At 46.4% G+C, this 19,532-nt stretch overlaps 1 protein-coding gene across 1 annotated transcript in view; it reads left to right on the top strand.

Annotated features, from left to right (window-relative positions):
- Positions 1-19,532, top strand: part of LAMB4 (laminin subunit beta 4) — a 100,541-nt gene that overhangs the window by 26,407 nt on the left and 54,602 nt on the right. Inside the window, exons 12-16 of the mRNA XM_047832482.1 lie at positions 1,126-1,205; positions 1,761-1,911; positions 14,885-15,070; positions 17,274-17,389; positions 18,181-18,301. Of these exons, the coding sequence (XP_047688438.1) occupies positions 1,126-1,205; positions 1,761-1,911; positions 14,885-15,070; positions 17,274-17,389; positions 18,181-18,301 (654 nt within the window). The remainder of the gene's footprint in view (positions 1-1,125; positions 1,206-1,760; positions 1,912-14,884; positions 15,071-17,273; positions 17,390-18,180; positions 18,302-19,532) is intronic.

The raw sequence follows: 19,532 nt of genomic DNA on the forward strand, positions 1-19,532 counted from the left end.
ATGAGAGTGCCGTGCCTATTAAGACCTTGATTTTGTCTGAGCATGTTAAATTGAGGTTTGAAAGGGAAGTCGTTTTTGGAGCATTTTATAGTAAATGTTATCAGATTTAAGAAATAGTTGTTTGTATCTTCCCCAGCTGCTTATATTGAATAAAGGTCAAGATGTTGCAATGAAGAAAAGTCTTGAACAAAACGGACTCTCTCCTGCAGAGTTTGTTATGACAAAACAGCTTACTTACAAACATGAGAGCCTGCTAAACCGTGATATGCAAATACGATCTCAAAATCAACTTGAATTTTTTTTTTTACCCCCAAACATTTTAAGACTGCGGAAGTAAAAACCCCTTGGGATTTTTGTGGTGAGAGAATCTACTGGGTTTACAAAAACAGTTGCAAATAGGCTAGTTGAAGACCTTCTCCCCAGACTGGCCTTAAATAACTCACCGTGAGGCTAAATTGGTGTGGTCAGAGGAACTGTGTAGTTTTCACCGTGTTTTTTAAAATTTTATTTTGAGAGAGAGTGTGAGTGAACGAGTGCTGGGAAGGGGCAGAGAGAGGGAAAGAATCCCAAGCAGACTGCACTGTCAGCACAGAGCCCAGTGCGGCCCTTGAACTCCCGAACTGCGAGATCATGACCTGAACTGAAATCAAGAGTCGGACACTTAACCAACTGGATCCATCCAGGCGCCCCTGCATTTTTTTTTTTTAAAGAGAGAGCAAGCAGGGGAGAGGGGCAGAAGGAGAGAGAAAGAATCTTAAGCAGCCTCCACACTCAGGGCAGAGCCTGACACAGGGCTCGATTCCATAACCCTGGGATCATAACCTGAGCCAAGATCAAGAGTCAGATGCTCAACCGACTTAACCACCCAGGTGCCCTCACTGCATTTTTGCTTGGAATAGTATTCAGGCAACCTGCCTGTCCCCTTCACTCCAAGTCCCAGGAATAGGAGAGATGTATCCTCCAAGGTCATTACCAAGCACACAGGCAGGAAAGGTGACCGTGTGATTGCCCAGGCTGTGTGGCTATTTGACGTGTGTCGACTGAACTGTACTGATTTTAATATTTACCCTTTAGAGCAGCATGTATCTTCATAGCTGGATTCAGCTGAGCATTTTCTCTTTATAGGTTGGATACTGGGGACTGGAAAATCAGCTCCATGGATGTTCTCCCTGTGATTGTGACATTGGAGGTGCTTATTCCAACGTGTAAGTCACTAAATGAATGACTCAGTCCTGTGGCTATAGTCTCCACTCACGTTTCCACATTTTATTCTGACCGACTTCTAGTCATCGGTGATAGACTTTATTCCATGACGAGCAAAGGGTGTTGAAAAGCAATGATCTTGAGACATTAACGACAGCCCAAATGATTTATTTTGCTCGAAATATTTCCAAGGAAGAGATCAACCGTCCTACTGCTTGGGTAACCCACAGGTGGTGGGATAGATGCCGTGTGTGACTTGACCTGCCTAAAATATCAACTTTTTGCCACCCTATAAGGAGAGGTCCTATACTCCTTTTTGCAGCATTTAGAGCAGAATCAGAGGAAAGAGGTGGCTACTTGGGTTCCATGGATCTGGACTTGCTTTTCAAGACCAGACATGTAGAGCCCATGGCCTCCTAACATCCTCCTCAAGACCACTGATTGATCGATTCAAGGAGCGGGTCCAAACTCAGAAGGCATTTAGTTCAGCACCTCCATGCCTCCGTCTTATCCCTCCCCCCTCTCCATCTGTGCATGATGGGTTTGTTTCTCCCCAGGTGCTCCCCCAAGGATGGCCAGTGTGAATGCCGCCCGCACATCACTGGCCGCAGCTGCACTGAATCAGCCCCCGGCTACTTCTTTGCTCCTTTGAATTTCTATCTCTACGAGGCAGAGGAAGCCACCCCTCTCCAAGGACTTGCACCTTTGGTTCGTATTTCATTTAGTCTCCTTCCAGACTTGATTTGATGGGGCGGTGGTAAATACATATAGCACACCCTTGAGACCATGGGTAAGGTACCTGGAAAAGAATGGTTTGGCCACCCGTGCCAATCAGAACAGAGTTTCTTTAGCTTGGAACTGAAGGTTATAGAAACTCTGGAGGCCAGAGCCTGCATTTTATGTGATCTTTATATTACAAGTCTAGCGCAGAGCCTGGCACGTAAGAGGGAATTGGTTGAGGCTGTGGTCAAACGGACCTGACTTTTGCTCTTTCGATGTGGCTGTCTGCTAACATGTGTTCATTGAGTGTCTACTTCTCTGCCTTCCCCTCGACACTATAAACCACGAGATGGACGGATAGATGTGTATACCGTTCACCACTGTTGCCCTAGCATCCGCCACAGTGTCTGAGCCACAGCAGGAACCTCACAGACCTCTGCTAACGATGAGCGAATAAGGTTCAAAACGGAAGTATACGATGTCCTCCTGAAGCTGATCATAGACTAGTCGTTCTCACTGATGTTCACTGGTGTGGGTGAGGGCAATTGTCACTCGGTGCCCTACTTCATTCCCTCCAAGTCAGGGTCCTGTGGGATATTTTCCCTAAAAACGTATTTCTTAAAAGGCTTGTTAGAGGAGCAGACACACACGTGTGGAACGATTAGAGAAGTTAGACTCCCGTGACACTCTCAAGCATGTGACCCCAGCCACAGGCAGGAATGTGGCAGGGGAAAAGGGGATGTGCGGTGAAAGTCTTCAAGAGAGAAGGCGTGTAAAAGTCGGTTCTGAAGACGGGGTTTGGATAGAAAACGGGAACTCGTCCAGGTTCCAGCAACTAAGTCGTTTCCTGAGATCTTTTCTTTATCTGGACACCATTGATGGGAGGGATGAAAATGCCCCTTAGGAGGCTTGGAATGTTCTCTTCTGCTGACTGGAATCGGGGGGAGGGTCGGGAGGCTTTCACTGTCCCTACTTAAACTTACAACCATGGTGGGTGGGATCAAAATGAAACTATTCTATGTCTGCATTCTTCTTCATGATTTTTAATTTTGCACCTTTATGATGGTGACTTAAGAAAACACTTTGGTAAGATAATATTGGTATTTATATTTAGGCTGTAACTATCGCAAAATAACAGAAGATATATATTGGTCCCTACCCCTGGTTCCTGGTAAAGAGCTCCTAAATCCTTTGGAATTTTCTGGGGGATAAGGATGTCTTTTGTTCTAATTGGGTGACTTGATGGGCTTCTAGATGGGGCCTGGTCACCAGAAAGACCAAGCTTTGATTAGAAGCTTAGAATTTCCCATCCTCCCCACCCCATTCTCTGTGAAGGGGAGGGGAACTAGAGATTGAGTTAATGAATGACCATGCCTATGTGATAAAGCCTCCGTAAAAATCTCCAACATATAGGGTTCAGAGAGCTTCCAGGTTGGTGAACACATCCATGTGCGAGGAGGGTGGTGCACCCCAACTCCAGGGGCCAGAAGCTCCTGATCGAGAACCCTCCCAGTCATAACTCTTCATCTGGCAGTGTGTATCCTTTATAGAATTCTTTATTATATAATAAACCACCAAACATAATTGTTTCCCTGAGTTTTGTTCTAGCAAATTATCGAGCCCAAGGAAGGGGTCAAGGGAATCCCAGTTTATAGCTGGTTGGTCAGAAGTACTGGTAACAACCTGGATTTTCCATTGGCATCTGAAGGTGGGGTTGCAGGGACAGTCTGGTGGGACTGAGCTCTCAACCTGTGGCATCTGACACAAAGTCCAGGGAGATGGTGTCGGGACTGAATTACAGGACACTCAGCTGGTGTCTGAGACTTGGCGAGCATGGGAATAAACCACACACTGGTGTCCGAAGTGTTGTGAGCGTAGTAACAGTGTGACAGTAGAGGGGCCACACGAGAGTGTCTTTCCTATACAACTCTAAATATAATTGCTCCCACTATTTTAGATAAGAAAACACAAAGCAGCTGTAATATCTAGAGTAGACGGACTGATGCTTAACGTATATTCCCTGTGCGCCATGCCGTAGCTGCTGAGAAGCAGTTAAGGAGAATGTGCTAATGTGCTAATACAGCTCCAAACCATGAGTGTTGTCCGACGTGAAGCCTTACTCCTCTCTCCGTGGTTTAAAGACAAAGATCAAGGACAGAGAATGGGCTTAAAGGGCCAGGAAAATTGTGCAGAGGATTGGAAAGTAGTATCTATGACAATTCAAGCTGGGACTGATGTTGTGTTTAAAATACAGCACGAATAATTTCCTCTCCACTAAAAAGATGATCCTTAATTGTAGTAGGAAGAGTTTAAGCTAGACCATCTTTGTGCATTCATTCAACAAATATGTATTGTGTGCTTACTATGCTCTTGCTTTTGATATTAATAAAACTTCCAGGGCCACCTGACAGGCTCAGTCGGTGGAGCATGAGACTCTTGATCTCAGGGTCAGGAGTTCGAGTCCCACGTTGGGAGTAGAGGTCACTTAAAAGAAGAAGAAAAACAACTTCCACTTAGAGCTCTGTCCTTTGCACTTTATATATGTTACCTCGTTTGACTTCCCGAACAACCTATCACCTTTAATTTCCAGATTAGGGAGACATTAGAGAAGTTACCTAACTTGCCCAAAGTCACACAGCTGGTGGGCAATGGACCCTGGATTGAAACCCGGGTGCCTCTGCTTCCAAAGCTCTTGCTCTTAACCCATCAATAGGTGCCACCCACATGCGTAACGTTGAGCTCCAGGCTAAAGGCAGCATAGAAAGCAATTAGTCACGGTCTCTGCCCTCCAGGAATTTTTAGCTATAGCTAATACACTTACATAGATACCTCGGGATGGGGGCAGAGACATATGACAAGAAGGGTCCATATGTGCCGTGTGTTAAGATTTCAGAGCCATAAGTGATCCTTTATGAACAGGCTTAAGGCACAGAATAATGTGGCCTGAGACTTGAAAGCAATAAGCGTTGCAGTTGGTGGCCTCGGTGAGAAGACAGTCCAGCCAGGAAAAGTTATAAACAATGGCTCAGAGGGGAGACAGGGTAGGTATATTCACAGGTAGAACAGGAAGTTTATATAGGGAAGAAGTATTGGAAAAGAACAGTAGATCCTCCTATTAAAGAGCCTATATTTTACTTTTTGGGCAATGAGAACTCGCTGACGCTTTCTGAGCCAGAGACTGACCTGACGAAGACTGTCCTCAGTGTTCCTGTAAGTGCGGTCTAGTCGCAGGGAGGCCTGGGATGGAGGGAGAGCTTTCTGCTGTAGTCCTGGCAGGCATAAGGAAGGAATAAGGAAGAAGTTAAGAGGTAGCAGAGAGAGGAGAAGGTATGGAGATGATGTGAACAAAAAGGATGTGAACCCAAGACCATGACTTAGGAGTAACTCTTTGAAACTCAAATCGGAGAATGAGGAAAAAGGACGATTAACTTTCTGGGCGGGTCTTCAAAAGACGCGTGTGGGTATGTGTGTATCTTAATTTTTTCAGGCTGCTGTAACAAAAGCACCACGGACTAGGTGGCTTATAAACAACATAAATTTATTTCTCACAGTCCTAGAAGCCGGGAAGTCCAAGATCAAGGCACCAGCAGATTCATGTCTGGAGAAAGCCTGCTTCCTGGTTCGTAGATGGCCGTCTTCTCACTGAGTCCTAACACGGCAGAGGGGCAAAGGAGCTCTTTCATGAGGGCACTGATCCCATTCCTGGGGTGTGCCCTCATGACCCAATCACCTCGGAAAGGCCCCACCTTTAATCACCACCACTGTGGGGATTAGCCTTCTCTATGTGGATTTTGCAGGGACACAAACATTCGGTCTATGGCAACATCCTTGCTACTCAAATGTGGTCTATGGACCAGCAAGGCTGCATCACCTATGAGTTCACTGGACTTATAGAGTCTCAGGTCCTGCCCCAGACCTACTGAATCAAGTCTACGTGTTAACAGGATCCCCCAGTGATTCATAGGCAACTTGGGAAGCACTGGTTTGTTTTCTTATAGAAACTACCTGTGGTCACAAAACTTAACATTGATTGGATTTAACATAGTGTGGAATTTGATACAGTGTAGTATAAAGCTAATTCCATAATAGGCTTTCTGCATAAAATCAATAAAATGGTTTCTAATTTTGTGTTGGACACATGGACATAATCCAGCGTGGCCTGTCTGAGGTTCCTCATCGCAGAGGTCAGGCAGCTGGACAGAGAGTGTGGCTGAGAATCACTAAAATAAGCGAGTTCCTGAAGCGGGCCTCTGCTGACCCGAGGGCTGCATGCTCTTGACGAACAAGTAGGGCACCTGTGAAATGAAAAACTCTTGTTTGTGAAACCAATAACGAAACATCAACCAAGGAAACACCCACCTCCAGAGGACCATGAAAATCTGGAAATGAGCAATTGGCGATTCTGACCAGGTCCCCAATGAGGGGATGGTATGAAAGGGAAGCCTGTGAGACCAGGATTTTAAGGAAATGGGAGCCGCAGGAATGCAATTCCTCGGCTTCGTTTGGGAGGTGGCTCTCCTGGTATAACCTCTCACAGGACCCTGCAAGGTCAAATCCCACAAACTGTGAGAACTGCCAGGAATTGGCCTCGAGAGTGTCCAGAGTACAGTAGCTACTGAAACTGCATCTCTACCCCATGCCTGCTGTTGATTTTCTACAACTTTCTTCTTGAGATCTCACGTTAAAACATAGCATTTGTGCTTTTTTTTTTTAACACCACGAAACTAGGAGATAAGCATAAATGTTTTCCCAGGTTCGAATGTCACCAGCACAGCATCGTTCAAAAAGAAAACCCGAGACGTCATAGGATTAGCAAAATTTTCTCATTTTCACGGAGAAAGAGGAATTATAAAGTGCCTCACGACTCCTTCCTGAGGCTATGAAATGAAGATCGTGATTACCTTTTAAGTTATCCGATTAACCAAAACGCTTGCACTGTGGTACAGTTGGAACTTCTGTGGGTTACTGATGCTGTAATTTCTTTTCTTTTTAAGATAGCAGCAACAGCTTTGCCTACGTGTGATGTGTACTTCCAGCAACAAGGGAGTGATTTCATAGTTGACAAAGGCATGATAATACTGAAGAGAAATCAGAAGCAGAGCGTACGTGCTGACGAGCAGAGTGAGGTAAACCACTTCTCCATGGCCGTCGTCTGTCCTGCCTGAAACAAACAATCCGGTAACGTGCTCAGAACCGTGTGGGACCCATGTGAGTACTCAGTCCCTGTAAGCTGCCAGTGTCCTCGAGGATGGGATGGAGGAAAGGAGGGCACAAGCTCAAAGTAATTAGAGCTTCTGGGCAGAATCCCAGTAGCTTTCTTTGTTTCAAGACAGAAGTTTCCGGAAGGCTGGATTCTGGAGTCAGAGTCAGGTATTGAAAATTCACAAGTTTTTGTCATTTTAGGGACATAAGGAGAGCTGAGGAAAGGCTCTCCCCCTAGTTGGAAGGAAGAAGACATGCTGATATCCCTGGGGGTGGTGCATGGCGTCGCCATGTCTAGAATCTGAGACAATGGAAGCTGGCCAGTGCTAGTGTGAGTGCAGGATGATGCCACCTCCATGGGACCCTGCTCCAATGGCTTCAGAAGGCCAGAGGAGACCTGAGGACCTTGTAGCCAGCCAACTATATTAGTTTGGATAATAGTCATCCAACTATATTAGTCAAAGTTGGGGATGCCTTGGATCCATTCCTTCCTTCATTCAGTACCCTGGGATCTTCACTGAGTTTCCCACATGCGTATGCATGAAGGGGCATGCTGGAAAGCCAATGAAATCAGACACTAGCTGTCTCGTTCACAAACCCAGCACCTGAGTCAGTTCCTTAAACATAAGAGACCTCCTTGAGTGAATGAAATGGTTGAATCAATGGCAACAAGAATATGACAGCACGAATGAAGTCTGCCCTTAAGATCACTGTCGTGGAAATGAGCCGTGTACACAAACCACTAATGGTGGCTGGGTGGGGTAAGTATCATAGAAGAGGTGCACATAATATGACACGGACTTCAGATTCAGGAGAACTACCTCTAGGTGAGAGAATCAGAGAAGGCTTCCTGGCTGGTGTTCCTCGTCCCCAGGTCCATGCACACCAGTCATGGCGGCCTTGCTGTTTCGTCTACCTGTTCCTGTGCCCACACCACATGCCCATGAAGCCTTCTCTGACTCTCTGGGCTTCTCATTCTGAGTCCATCTGAAAGAGAAGAGTGGGGAATGAGTCACTACTCCCATCTCCTGGCTCTCTATAGAACAGATAAGCGAACCTCAAATTTTACTGTGCAGAAGCACTGACTAGGGGGCTCATTTAGAAAGCAGGTTCCAGGTTCTTACCCTCAAGATCCAAATCAGAGAGTCTGGGACTGGTCAAGAAATCTGCATGTTTGCCACACACCCCAAAGTGATTCTGATACAGGTGGTCCATGACTGTTCTTTGAGAAACACAGCTCTAAATATCCACAAACTACTCTCCTGACTCTTGTCTGAAATGACCACCTCTGTATTATTTCTTGATTTGTAAAACTTCTACTCATCCCTTACAACCCAATGCAGATTTATCTTCCTACTCCAACATCTGGACATAGTTCATTGTTTCCATCTCTGGGGTCACACAGATCTGTAATCTTCAAACTGCGGGTCCTGCCTGTTAGTAAGTAGGTTATGAAATCAATTGGCTGGGCCCAGCTTAGTACAACAGAGGAATACAAAACAAGGGCATATTTTCTTGGTGAAAACTTTGTTTCGGTTTGTATAAATGTGTATGGGTTCCCTGGAAACAGACATTGCAACAGAGACGTGGGTGCATGTGCCTTACGGAGGGGAAGGAACACTCATTAGGAGAAGGCTGTAGGGGAGGGAGGGCAGGAGGCTCGGGAGGGGAAAGTGAGGCAAGGATGAAGTCTGGGATAGATGTAGCCTTGGCCTGATCCCCTGCAAAGGTTGGAAGCATAAATGGCACAACAGAATTGTCCCCCACCGAGGGTCAAGGGCAGGCCTGTTGTGTCCATCAGCCTGTCATGGTTGTGGCCTCCCAGGGCAGATGCCGGCAAGCTCCCAGGTGAGGTGACTCCGATCCAAGGGCAGTTCTCAAGAGAGGGGAGCTGTGTCACAGCAGCTGGTGGCTGGAGAGTGTGGCCCAGCCGAGGGGAGCCGGCAGTGCACTCACAGCAAGGGCTGGCGTCCGCTCTTTGCATGCTCAGCCCCACACACCAGGCCCTTTGTTCAAAACTTAGGGAAAAAGAACATTGAAGGCACTGAAACATATAGTATCTTACTTTCTTCCATAGTCTCTTGACTTCCTGGTGTTCTTTTATTTGCCATCTAATGTCGTTTGAAGTAAAGAAATATTGAAAATATAAATTACTGGCATGAATGGTACCATGCATCTTTAGATCGTGCAATTTTCACTGCAAACATAAGGGCATTTGGCTCATGTCAAATCACTGAAATTACACGGGTTGTATTTTGTAGTTATAAATGCATATGTATTCTGGCCTTCCCAGAACAATGGAATGTGCAAAACGAACACAACTGTTTCTGTTTCACTCCTCGGTATGTGTCCTACCAACACTCCCTACCTTCAGCATACTAACCAGTAAGGGAGGGCTGCAAGAAAGACAACCAGGAGTCGCCCTATCTTTCTTTCCTTCTGGTCATCCTTTGGTGTATGCAACTGGCTAATACAGGGAAACAGCATGAATAACGTCTTTCTCAGAATGCCTTTGCCTTCTTTCTGCTTTCAAAGCAAGTTCTGGTTGGAACAGAAAAAGCCTGGCTTCTTGTCAGCACCCTGCTTACTCAGGCATCAACATAACCCACTTACCTTATATGCACTCTTAGTTTCACTGAACATGTGTGCATAGTAGGTCCACTGGAATGCTGTGTTCACCGGCATCATGTGCACTATTTGCAAATGGGGGCAAGGAAGCACACACATAGGGGGCATGTCTCTTCTGCTCATGTGCACGCGCCATTGTCCCAAGAGACTTCACTCACAAAACAATTTCAAACATAAAATTATTCATTATCTCAAGATGGTGACGGCAGAGCGTTAAACCAAACATGGGGTCCCTTCTGAGTGTGGGACCCTCTGGAAGTACACATGTTTGCACACCCATGAAGCTGACCCAGCCCATCTGCCCCTTACATTAAGTTCATTCCATGCACGCACAGGCTTTCTGGGATTCTCCCAGGCCACAATTCCTGGGGAGATTTACAAAAGGAGATTCATGAGACAAACGCAGCCTCTGGCTGCCACAATTGGTCCCAAAGGTGGTAGCCGATACTCACTGTCTCCCTCCTTCCTTGCCACCCATTCTAGATTCCCTTCATGCTCCACTAGCACTTCTGCGGGTTGGGATGACCTAGACCTTCATCCTTCCACAACTGAGTGCCTGGTTTCCATGGTCTTCTAAGGCTACATGTAGGGGAACACCACAGGTGTCTTAGTGGGCCACCTCAGTGCCACGCATATTCCTCATGTCCTGATTAAATAGGATCAGCCCTTCCGGTTATGTCAATTTCGTCCCAGGCCTCCTGGTCTACAGGCATGAGAAGCCCTGGTGGCCATGCAGCAGCCATAGCTTTAAGGTTAGTGGAATTCTTTGTTCCTGCCCAAGAATCAAGACATCTAGACCCACAGAGCCTAAAGTTGCAAGCACAAGAAGCCCAAATTCCCTTGGTCACCACCTGTGACAGTGAGCTTGGCCACTCCTACTAGATTTCCAAATCCATGTCTTCTACCCATTGGGAGCACAGCATCACATAAAGGCCATTGCCATCATTAAGGAGTAAATGACATCCTGAAGAATACTGTCCCATCTCACAGGGTGTCGTTCCCAAGCTAGTGAAGCTGATGCATTTTTTTGGGGTCCCATCCCACTGCCATCTGAGGTTAACATCTTCTGGATGGCACAGTTTGTATAGAGCAGTGGATCGCAAAGTCACATGACCACTGTGATCCTTCTTTTGCTGTGAAGTGGGTCCCTTGAGTTGAGGACGGGTGACGTGGTCTTCTGACAGAAGCCATAGAGTATCTGATTCACACCGTGGGAGACCACAGGACGTCAGCTTGGACCAAGGGACCCACTTCACTATCCTTTAATATAGGAAATCAGTGTGACATTTTGTGGCATATCTAGATGGTTCAAACCCCTTTGGGCTATCCTGTTACAGAGAGTGGGAGAATGAACAGTCTTGGGGCAAGACTGAATATACATTACCCGAGAGAAGACAGCCTGCTGCTGCTTCTTCTCTGTGTTTCTGGAGAACACATTTTGCATTTCCATAGCTCCATATCCTGGGTGAGGGTGGTGGAAATCTGCTCTGGTAAAGATGCTCCCTCAGGCACGACAGCCACAGATGGGACTACAAGCTGGTTAAGTCTGTATTAAGTGTATGATGGGGACATGATGGGAACCACCATCGTATCCTGAGAGTGGCTCTTGGAGAATGTCTCAGATTTGTAGTACTGTTTTTTATTTACTATCTTGACTTGGTGGAGAGAAAGTGGTTGCGAATGGATGTTTCACAAGCTTTTACTTGGCATTTCCTACTAGAAGAACTCTTACCTTTCCTTCCAGGTCAAAGAATCAATGCCCACTGCTAAGCAGATCCATTCCAATTACATAGTCAGGAATTGGAGGAAATAATCAAGGGACGGTTCAGTAAATCTGTGAACCCATTTTAAAAAGGACTTAGGCCAGGACTCCATATATTACCTGACCCTCAGATGTCCTTCTAACAAGGGGACCATGATGGCACTTTGGGTACCTGATTTACACTTGCCATGGTGTTCAAGAATCTTTCTTCATGGGGATCTGGTCTCCTATTCAGTCACTGGGTTCTGTATCCAAGAAGTGGCTCAGGTCTAGGAACTTGACAGAACATCACGTCTTTCCATTGGGACAGCTGACCTCAGCCTTTTGCTAATTCATATCTGACCGCTTTTAATAATATATGTTAAGCAATACTTTTGTTGTCTTCTCGTCTGTGTTGCTCCTGGGAATACCATGTTCTATTAGTCATCTCCATTGAAGATTCCTATGGGTCAGACCCCTTGTCTCCTTTTCTAACCTTGCTGCCCCCTATAATAATTATGCCCATCTTGTTTTTGAGAGTTAAGTGCTACCCAGTCTTCGATAGTCTGGGATCCTGTCCTCCACATTGATACCAAGGAGTTCTGTTTCCCAGTGATAGATCCTACCAGCCTACAGAGAACACCCAACACTCAGCTTTTCAGTGATGCTGTTGCCCTTCTCACCAGTTCATTGCTTCTTGTCCCAATAAATAAGGTGTCCTCCAGGCCTTCAAAGAACATAATCGGCTGGTGGGTTTCCTGGTCCTGTATCTTAGACCCATTCTAGAATGCCTGCTACTCTGAGCCTTCCTCCCTTCCTCCACAGTCTGCTACGGCCGTTCTGGAACCTCCACTCCCTCTCCTCGGGACCACAGCTTTTGCCAAGCTTCCAAGAGCTACTCCAGCAATATATTGGACCCATCTCCCAAGGCTCCAGAGCTCTTGCCAGGCTATTAAATCCCATATTACTGGTGATCCCAAATCGACAAACTCTCTCTATCCAGTTTCGTGTTCTGCCTCCTTATTCTAACAACCTCAGGACGCAGACCCATTCTCTCTCAGTTGCTACCTGTACGGGTTAGCCAAGTCCCTCTCAGAGATCTAGCACTTTCCCAGTCAGGTCATGCTGAAACTTGACTCTAATTATCAGGCACGTGGTCGGGGGGGGGGTAGGATAAGCAGATCCTCGGGAAGGTACACATTTTCTCCCAAGACAGCTGCATCATTTGAGGTTTCCACGTCATCCTCAAATGCGGCAGGGGGGTGGGGTGGAGGGGCTCTACTCCAGTAAGAGTGGGTGGATTACGTCTATGGTCCACGAGCGCTCAGGAGAGCCTCAGAGTTCAAGGTTCCCACGTGCATCACCCATGTCTTAAGGTCCCTCTTCTTCCCCATGAAGGGCCTGACTTGGGCATAGGTGACTTACCTAGGCTGAGAATGCAGGCTTCTCCAAAGTTCTGCAAGTCTTAACAATGAGGTCGTGTGCCTGGTCGTCAGCTCTTCCTGCCATCTGCCTAAAGGAGATGAGGCTCTTTAAATCCCCCCAGGGAGGCCCTCTGACTCTCACACTCGGCTTTAAACTGGTGATTGCCCTGAGCCCATCCTCCCTCGTCACAGCATCAGTGGCATTCAACAACTCCCACCTATTTCCACAGTCCTTATAATTGCTGTTCGCCCATATCTCTCAATGCCAGAAACATGGCTGCAGTCGGTGGCTCCCCTCCTGCCTTTATCCTGTCCCAGTTCTCCACAGCTGACAGCTTTAGTGATTGCTCTGCTGCCACATCCCAGGGATCATCAGGACATGTTGCACACAGGGGTCCCCGTTGCCAGCTGAACCGAAAACGCTCCTCCTCCCAAATTGCATCTGGGAGTCTGCTTTTAGGTAAACTGGCTGGCACCAACTGTCTCAGGTCAAGTGCCCTAGAAACAGAGCTCAAGACTGGATTCAGGTGCATGTGATCCAGTAAGGAAGTGTTATTCAGGAAAGCTCTGTAAGGGAGTGAAAGAAACAAGAGGAGGGAATAAGATGTAGTGTCAGGTGAAACCAACATTGGATTGATCCATGAAGGAGCTCAGAGGCATAAACCGCAGGCAAGGTTGTCCCGTCTGCTGGGAAGACAGGGTCAGCCTTTTATAGCTCTGATCAAGAAGCCACTGGCTGTGAGCTACCCTCGGGGACAGGGGTGGGGGGGGAGGGGTTGGGGAGGAGGTATGGGAGGGCAATTCTCTAGAGAAGGAGGCAACCGTGAGCTCCTAGAAGCCACACACACAGCAACTGCGGGTGATGGTGCACCAACCAGGTAAAGGGGATCCCCGAAGGGCATCTAGTGTCTACTGCATTTGTGAGAGTGTTTCTGAAATGTTTGAAAGACATTGCATGTAGACAAGTTTACATAGATATCTGCTGAAACCTAATCTGACGATATAATTTCTTATTTACGTTTCGGTCTCCAGTGCAAGGTTCTAATCTCCGTGGCCAGGACTGTGTCCTATTCATCTTTGCATTCTAATGCAGGGGTTGGCGTTGAATGGTTGCTCAATAAACACTCAGCAAATGAGGAGCGGTTTGGGGTAGATCACAGAGCAACTTGAACCCCAGGCTAAGTCATATGGGTGTGATTCCGTTGGCAGTTGGGTAAGAGTGTGAAACGCTTATTGGCAGCTGTGCGTCATGTGGGTTGGGTTAGGGAAGGGGTGGAGAGAACGGCCAAGGCACTGTTGTAATGAGACAGGCAAAATGCAACAAGAAGCAGAATTCTGGTGGATGCTGTGAGCATGGGGAGACAGATGCAAAAGTCATTAAAGTATTATCTCCAGGTTCCAGATGGCTCTAGGCTGACATCCAGGAGAGACCATCCGGGATGCAACCCAACGTGTTACGCGTTTCATACTTCTGTGCCTCCAAGCAGATAGAAGAGCGTTTCTCATGTCTGCATGGAAGAAATATCCAAAATAAATAAATAAATAAATCCATGTGGCTTTTCTCACTGTCGTGCATAATGAGGCAAAGTCCACGAAGGAAGCATGGGAATATTTTCTATCCTTCCTCATTTTGGCCGGAATCCCACAGTCATATCTGAGAAAACCCCAGGTCACCAGCGTGGAATGTGTCCAATTCATTAGCACGTGGGGTACTTAAGTTTAAAGTGGTTTCCAGTGACACAGCTTGGAAATCAATCACTCTATACAGTAACATATGTTCCAAAGCTGCGGATTCAGCACATCTCAGATGCCTTCTGGATTGTATCCTGGCTGGAATAATTTATCCGTGACTCAGATGGATCATGTACACATCAGGAAATATGTACTTTTTTTTTTTCCCTGAACTTTTTTTTTCCTGCTAGGACTCGACTCTAGCAAAGCTGAGTGCATTCTTCTCCAATTTTAGGGCTCAGTGACTTTTGGCCAGGTGCCTGCTGTTCACGGTGTTTTCCGAGAACCAGTTCCTGGAAGCCCTACTGCGTGGACTGGACCTGGATTTGCCCGGGTTCTCCCTGGGGCTGGCTTGAGATTTGCCGTCGACCACATTGCCCTTCCCATGGACTTCACCATCGCCATTCGCTATGAGATTCAGGTATCCGACTTCTTCTTCAAGGGTAAAACCTGCCTGAGGTAGTACATTTTCGAACGAAGACTTTCCATTCCGGTCTTGCTAGATAGGGTCGTCAGAAAATGATCTGCAAAAAAAAAAAAACAAAAAACAAAAAAAAAACAAAAAAAAACACACCACAAAAAAAAAAAAACCCAAAAAACAGAACATCTGGAGGGCATTATAAATCAAAGGGTTTCCTAACGATATTAAAACAACACACTAAGCCAGAGGCATGTGTGCTCTATTCCGTGGAGAGAGGCTAGAGCGGGGTTATATACTGAAGGTACAAGGTCTGAGGAAGTGGTGATGGAATGTTTGTATAAGAACAATAAAAATCTAAAATAACACAAATTCTGCCCTCCTTGGGCTTTTTTTCTAAGAACTTCACAGGCTCACCTGTGTGAAGAAATTCTGACTCCTAGGGATACAGAAGAGGCGTTTATTCGCACTTGGCTTTTACCCTGAAACAAGAGCAAAACTAAAAGCAGGCTGCACCTCGCGGCTTCCCTGGCCTTGCCCCCGGCCCCACCACCACCCTGTCCCCCTCCCCCCTGCCTTTTGAGAAATATCTAAGACAGAATAGAAACCAAATTAGAAAAACACTCTATCTAGAGCAGTGGTTCCTCACTTTTTCTTCGCATAATCTTTTCAATGATAATCTGACACCCCATAGACCATCTGCCCCAAAAAGTATTTTGTGAGGCTGGGGGTGGTCTCAGGGTCCCCAGAGTCCCTCCAGGGACCACACTCTGGAAGTGCTCATTGTGTGTTACACGACCAAAGCTGCTGACCCGCTTTGAAATTCTTGATATGACGTAATTCTCTGTTTCTCACTGATAAACGAAAGCCAAGGGACTTGAGTGAACTCGGACCTGGTGAGTATAAGAAGTCATTAAAAATATAAGGTACAAATTTTTCCATAGAACACATCTCTGACATCTTTATTTTTTAAGTTTTTTGGTTTGATTTTTACTTATTTATTTTGAGAGAGAGGGCATGGAGCAGGGGAGGGGCAGAGAGAGGAGGAGAGAGAGAATCCTGAGCAGGCTCTGCATGGCCAGCACAGAGCCCAGGGCAGGGCTCAGTCTTACGAAACACGAGATCATGACCTGAGCTGAAATCAAGAGTCAGACGCTCAACTGACTGAGCCACCCAGACTCCCCTCTGACATCTTTAAAAAGCATTTCCAGGGTGGCTGGAAATGCCCGGGTGGCTCCGTCGGTTAAGAGGCGACTCTTGGTTTAGGCTCAGGTCACGATCTCATGGCTCCTAGATTTGAGCCCCACATGAGGCTCTGCACTGACAGTGTGGAGCCTGCTCAGGATTCTCTCTCTCCTTTTCTTTTTCTGTCCCTCCCCCTTTTGCATGCGTGTGCGCTCTCTCTCTCTCTCTCTCTCTCTCAAATTAAATAAACTTAAAAAAAAAGCATTTCCAAATTGCATGGCTTTCAGAATATAGCTAATTATTATATGCTATAAATATCTATACATATTTAGATACATATAAATAGGTTTAGTAATATATTTATTTTAGTAATAAATGTAAAATAAGAAAACTTATGTAATAATATATTTATATAATAATATTTAAATTTTTAAATGTTTACTTACTTTTCAGAGAGAGAGACAGAATTGCCAGCAGGGGAGGGACAGAGAGAGAGGGAGACACAGAATCTGAAGCAGGCTCCAGGCTCCGAGCTGTCGGCACAGAGCCCCACGCAGGGCTCGAACTCACGAACAGTGAGACCATGGTCTGAGCCAAAGTCGGACGCTTCACCGACTGAGCCATCTAGGCACCCCTAATATTTACACGATAAGATGAAAAGCAGTATATATCTTTTTGTGAAGGATTTGAAATGTTCATGTTTGTTCAGTGATCCAGGGACAGGATGAATCAATGGACTTTGGGGGAGACAGACGTTAAAGACCAGCCCTGTCCGGAGCACCAGGGTCTTTCGAGCCTATGAACTAGAGCTATGGCCGGAAACAACATTCTGTCTACCCAAACCGCCATTCAGCTGCCAGCGTGTTAGAGCTGATGGCCAACCGCTAAGACTTCTCTCAGCTCCAAAGTTCCCTGTTCTGAGGGAGCCGTGGGTTACAGATTTGATGGCAAGGGCTGTCCGTTAGGCGTGTGTTGTGTATACGTCCTCACGAAAACATGCTTTTATGTCACGCCCGTGTAGCCCGCAGCCGACTGGGCTGTCAAGATCCTGGTTAACCCCCTCGGAAAGAGCAAGCACTGTCCACGTGAGACCCCATGGCCACGACCTCAGTCCTTCCCTTTACCGGCGACTTCCAGGTATGCTTGGGACCTGTCTTCAAACACAGAAGCCTTCTTAGAATATTAGGCCTCTATCAATAATGTGTAGCAAAGAGCTCAGCAGGAGAAGAGGTGTATTCAAGGAGACTGTGACATTTATTAAGCGCTTGCTGTGTTACACTAAGCTTCACATTTAAGATCATATCTGGCTGACGACTCAGCGAGGAAGACTTTCTCTTCGTCAGGTGAGGAGGAAATTCAGAGTAAGAATACCTGGAGACCTGCCCCAGCCTCATAGCTGGTGTATAACAGAACCAGGATTCCAGCCCAGATCTCCTGATTCTCGGTCTCGAACGTTCCTTTCCCATTCCCCAGATGGCCTTGAGAGGTGAGAAAGTGAAACGCTCCAAGAGTAGGAATAAAATATTCAGCTGGCAGTACCTCAACAGCTGAGAGTCTCCAGGGCAAAAAGCTGCTGATTTGGAGGCCACTAATTTTACATCGGAGATTTGTGGCGAACTAAAATGGAGACCCTGTTGAGAGCATGGTAGACAGGAGGAAGGACTTCCGTTTCCATCCTTTTCCCAAAGCACTTATGACAACACGGGCTGATGGTTCCCAAGGCTTTGCTACTTGGCACAATCCTATGGAAGAGCCACAGAGAACCTGAGTGTGATTTTGCTTTCCACTCAACCCACCCGAGCTGGTCTAGACCTGGCCTCTGCTCTGAGGCAGAACCCACTTCAACACTGGGAGAAGCAGCTATGGCCGCTTAGGTTATATAACTGTACTTTTGTCACTGAATTTCTGCTTTATTTCTCTTAATACAGAATCGTGCTGCTTCCCACGCCCATCTGTTTAGAACCAGATGTACAATATTCCATCGACGTCTATTTTTCCCAGCCTTTGGAAGGTGGGGCCCACGCTCATTCACACATCCTGGTTGATTCAGTAAGTATCACGAAGCGACGTGGGTGCTGCCTTCTAAACTGAGCCCCATGATAATTCTACTTGCAGACTCGATGGTAAAATGTTTCTTTAGAAGTATAAATGAGGTTGTTGCGTTATAAGAAAAAAATCACGCGGTCTCTATAAACGTCACCAGCACTGAGTGCAAACCTTACGGCACAGCACGTGTCAGCAACGGTTCACAGTGTCTCGCATGGTCTATTAGTTGGTCTTCACGACAGTCTGTGAGGTAGCTACTGTCATTGTCCCTAGTTTATAGACGACAGAAATGAGGCACGGGGTCACAGAGCTAGTGAGCAAAGGGTCAGGAATGACAGCCAGGCTCCCTGGTGCCAGAGCCTCTGCTCTGAGCCACCACAGCGCGCTGGCACCACGGAAAGTTCCGGGAGACATTCTCCCACGTTCACGGTCACCATCTTGGAAGCTCCGCTTTATGCGTGAGCTTATTGTCGTCATCAGGGTGCTCATGTAAGTACGTACACAGATGTTTTTCAGTTCACATTGTATCACGAACGTTTTCTTATGGTGCTTCTGTAGTCTTCTTATTTTTCGGAACGATGCACAATATTTCCTCGAATGACTTCTTTCATTGTCTTTCCCCCACAGAGTTGGGCCATAGATGTTTCTTCCAATCCCTTCATTCTGTCCCCAGCTTCAGGCCCGGGTAGACACTTGGCAGAGTTTGGGCACTGACGAAATTTAAGCTTTCTTTTACCTATCTATTCCCTACTTGCCAAGGTTTTCTGACTCTTGAAATAACCTGTCAAATGAATTTCTGGAAGGTAGTCTCCAATGTACGTTCAGGACGATTGGCAATATGTAAAATTATCAGTTTCATCCCACCCGCAGGAGAATTGTATAGAATTGTGTGGGATCTCTTAGAAGTAATTTTGTGGATAAAAGCCAAATTATATTTTTTTAATGTTTATTTGTTTTTGAGAGAGAGAGAGAGATACAGAGTGTGAGTGGGAGAGGGTCAGAAAGAGAGGGAGACACAGAATCCGAAGCAGGCTCCAGACTCTGGGCTGTCAGCACAGAACCCGACGCCAGGCTCGAACTCACAAACTGCGAGATCATGACCTAAGCTGAAGTCGGACACTTAACCGACTGAGCCACCCAGGCGCCCCAAGTTAATTTGTTATAGTTGCATTTTTAAATATTCATGAGAATCTTCTAATATCATGATTTCATTGGCAAACTACTGCCCTACAGA

The sequence above is a fragment of the Prionailurus viverrinus genome, chromosome A2 (assembly GCF_022837055.1).
Source record: "Prionailurus viverrinus isolate Anna chromosome A2, UM_Priviv_1.0, whole genome shotgun sequence".
Classification (NCBI taxonomy): Eukaryota; Metazoa; Chordata; class Mammalia; order Carnivora; family Felidae; genus Prionailurus; species Prionailurus viverrinus.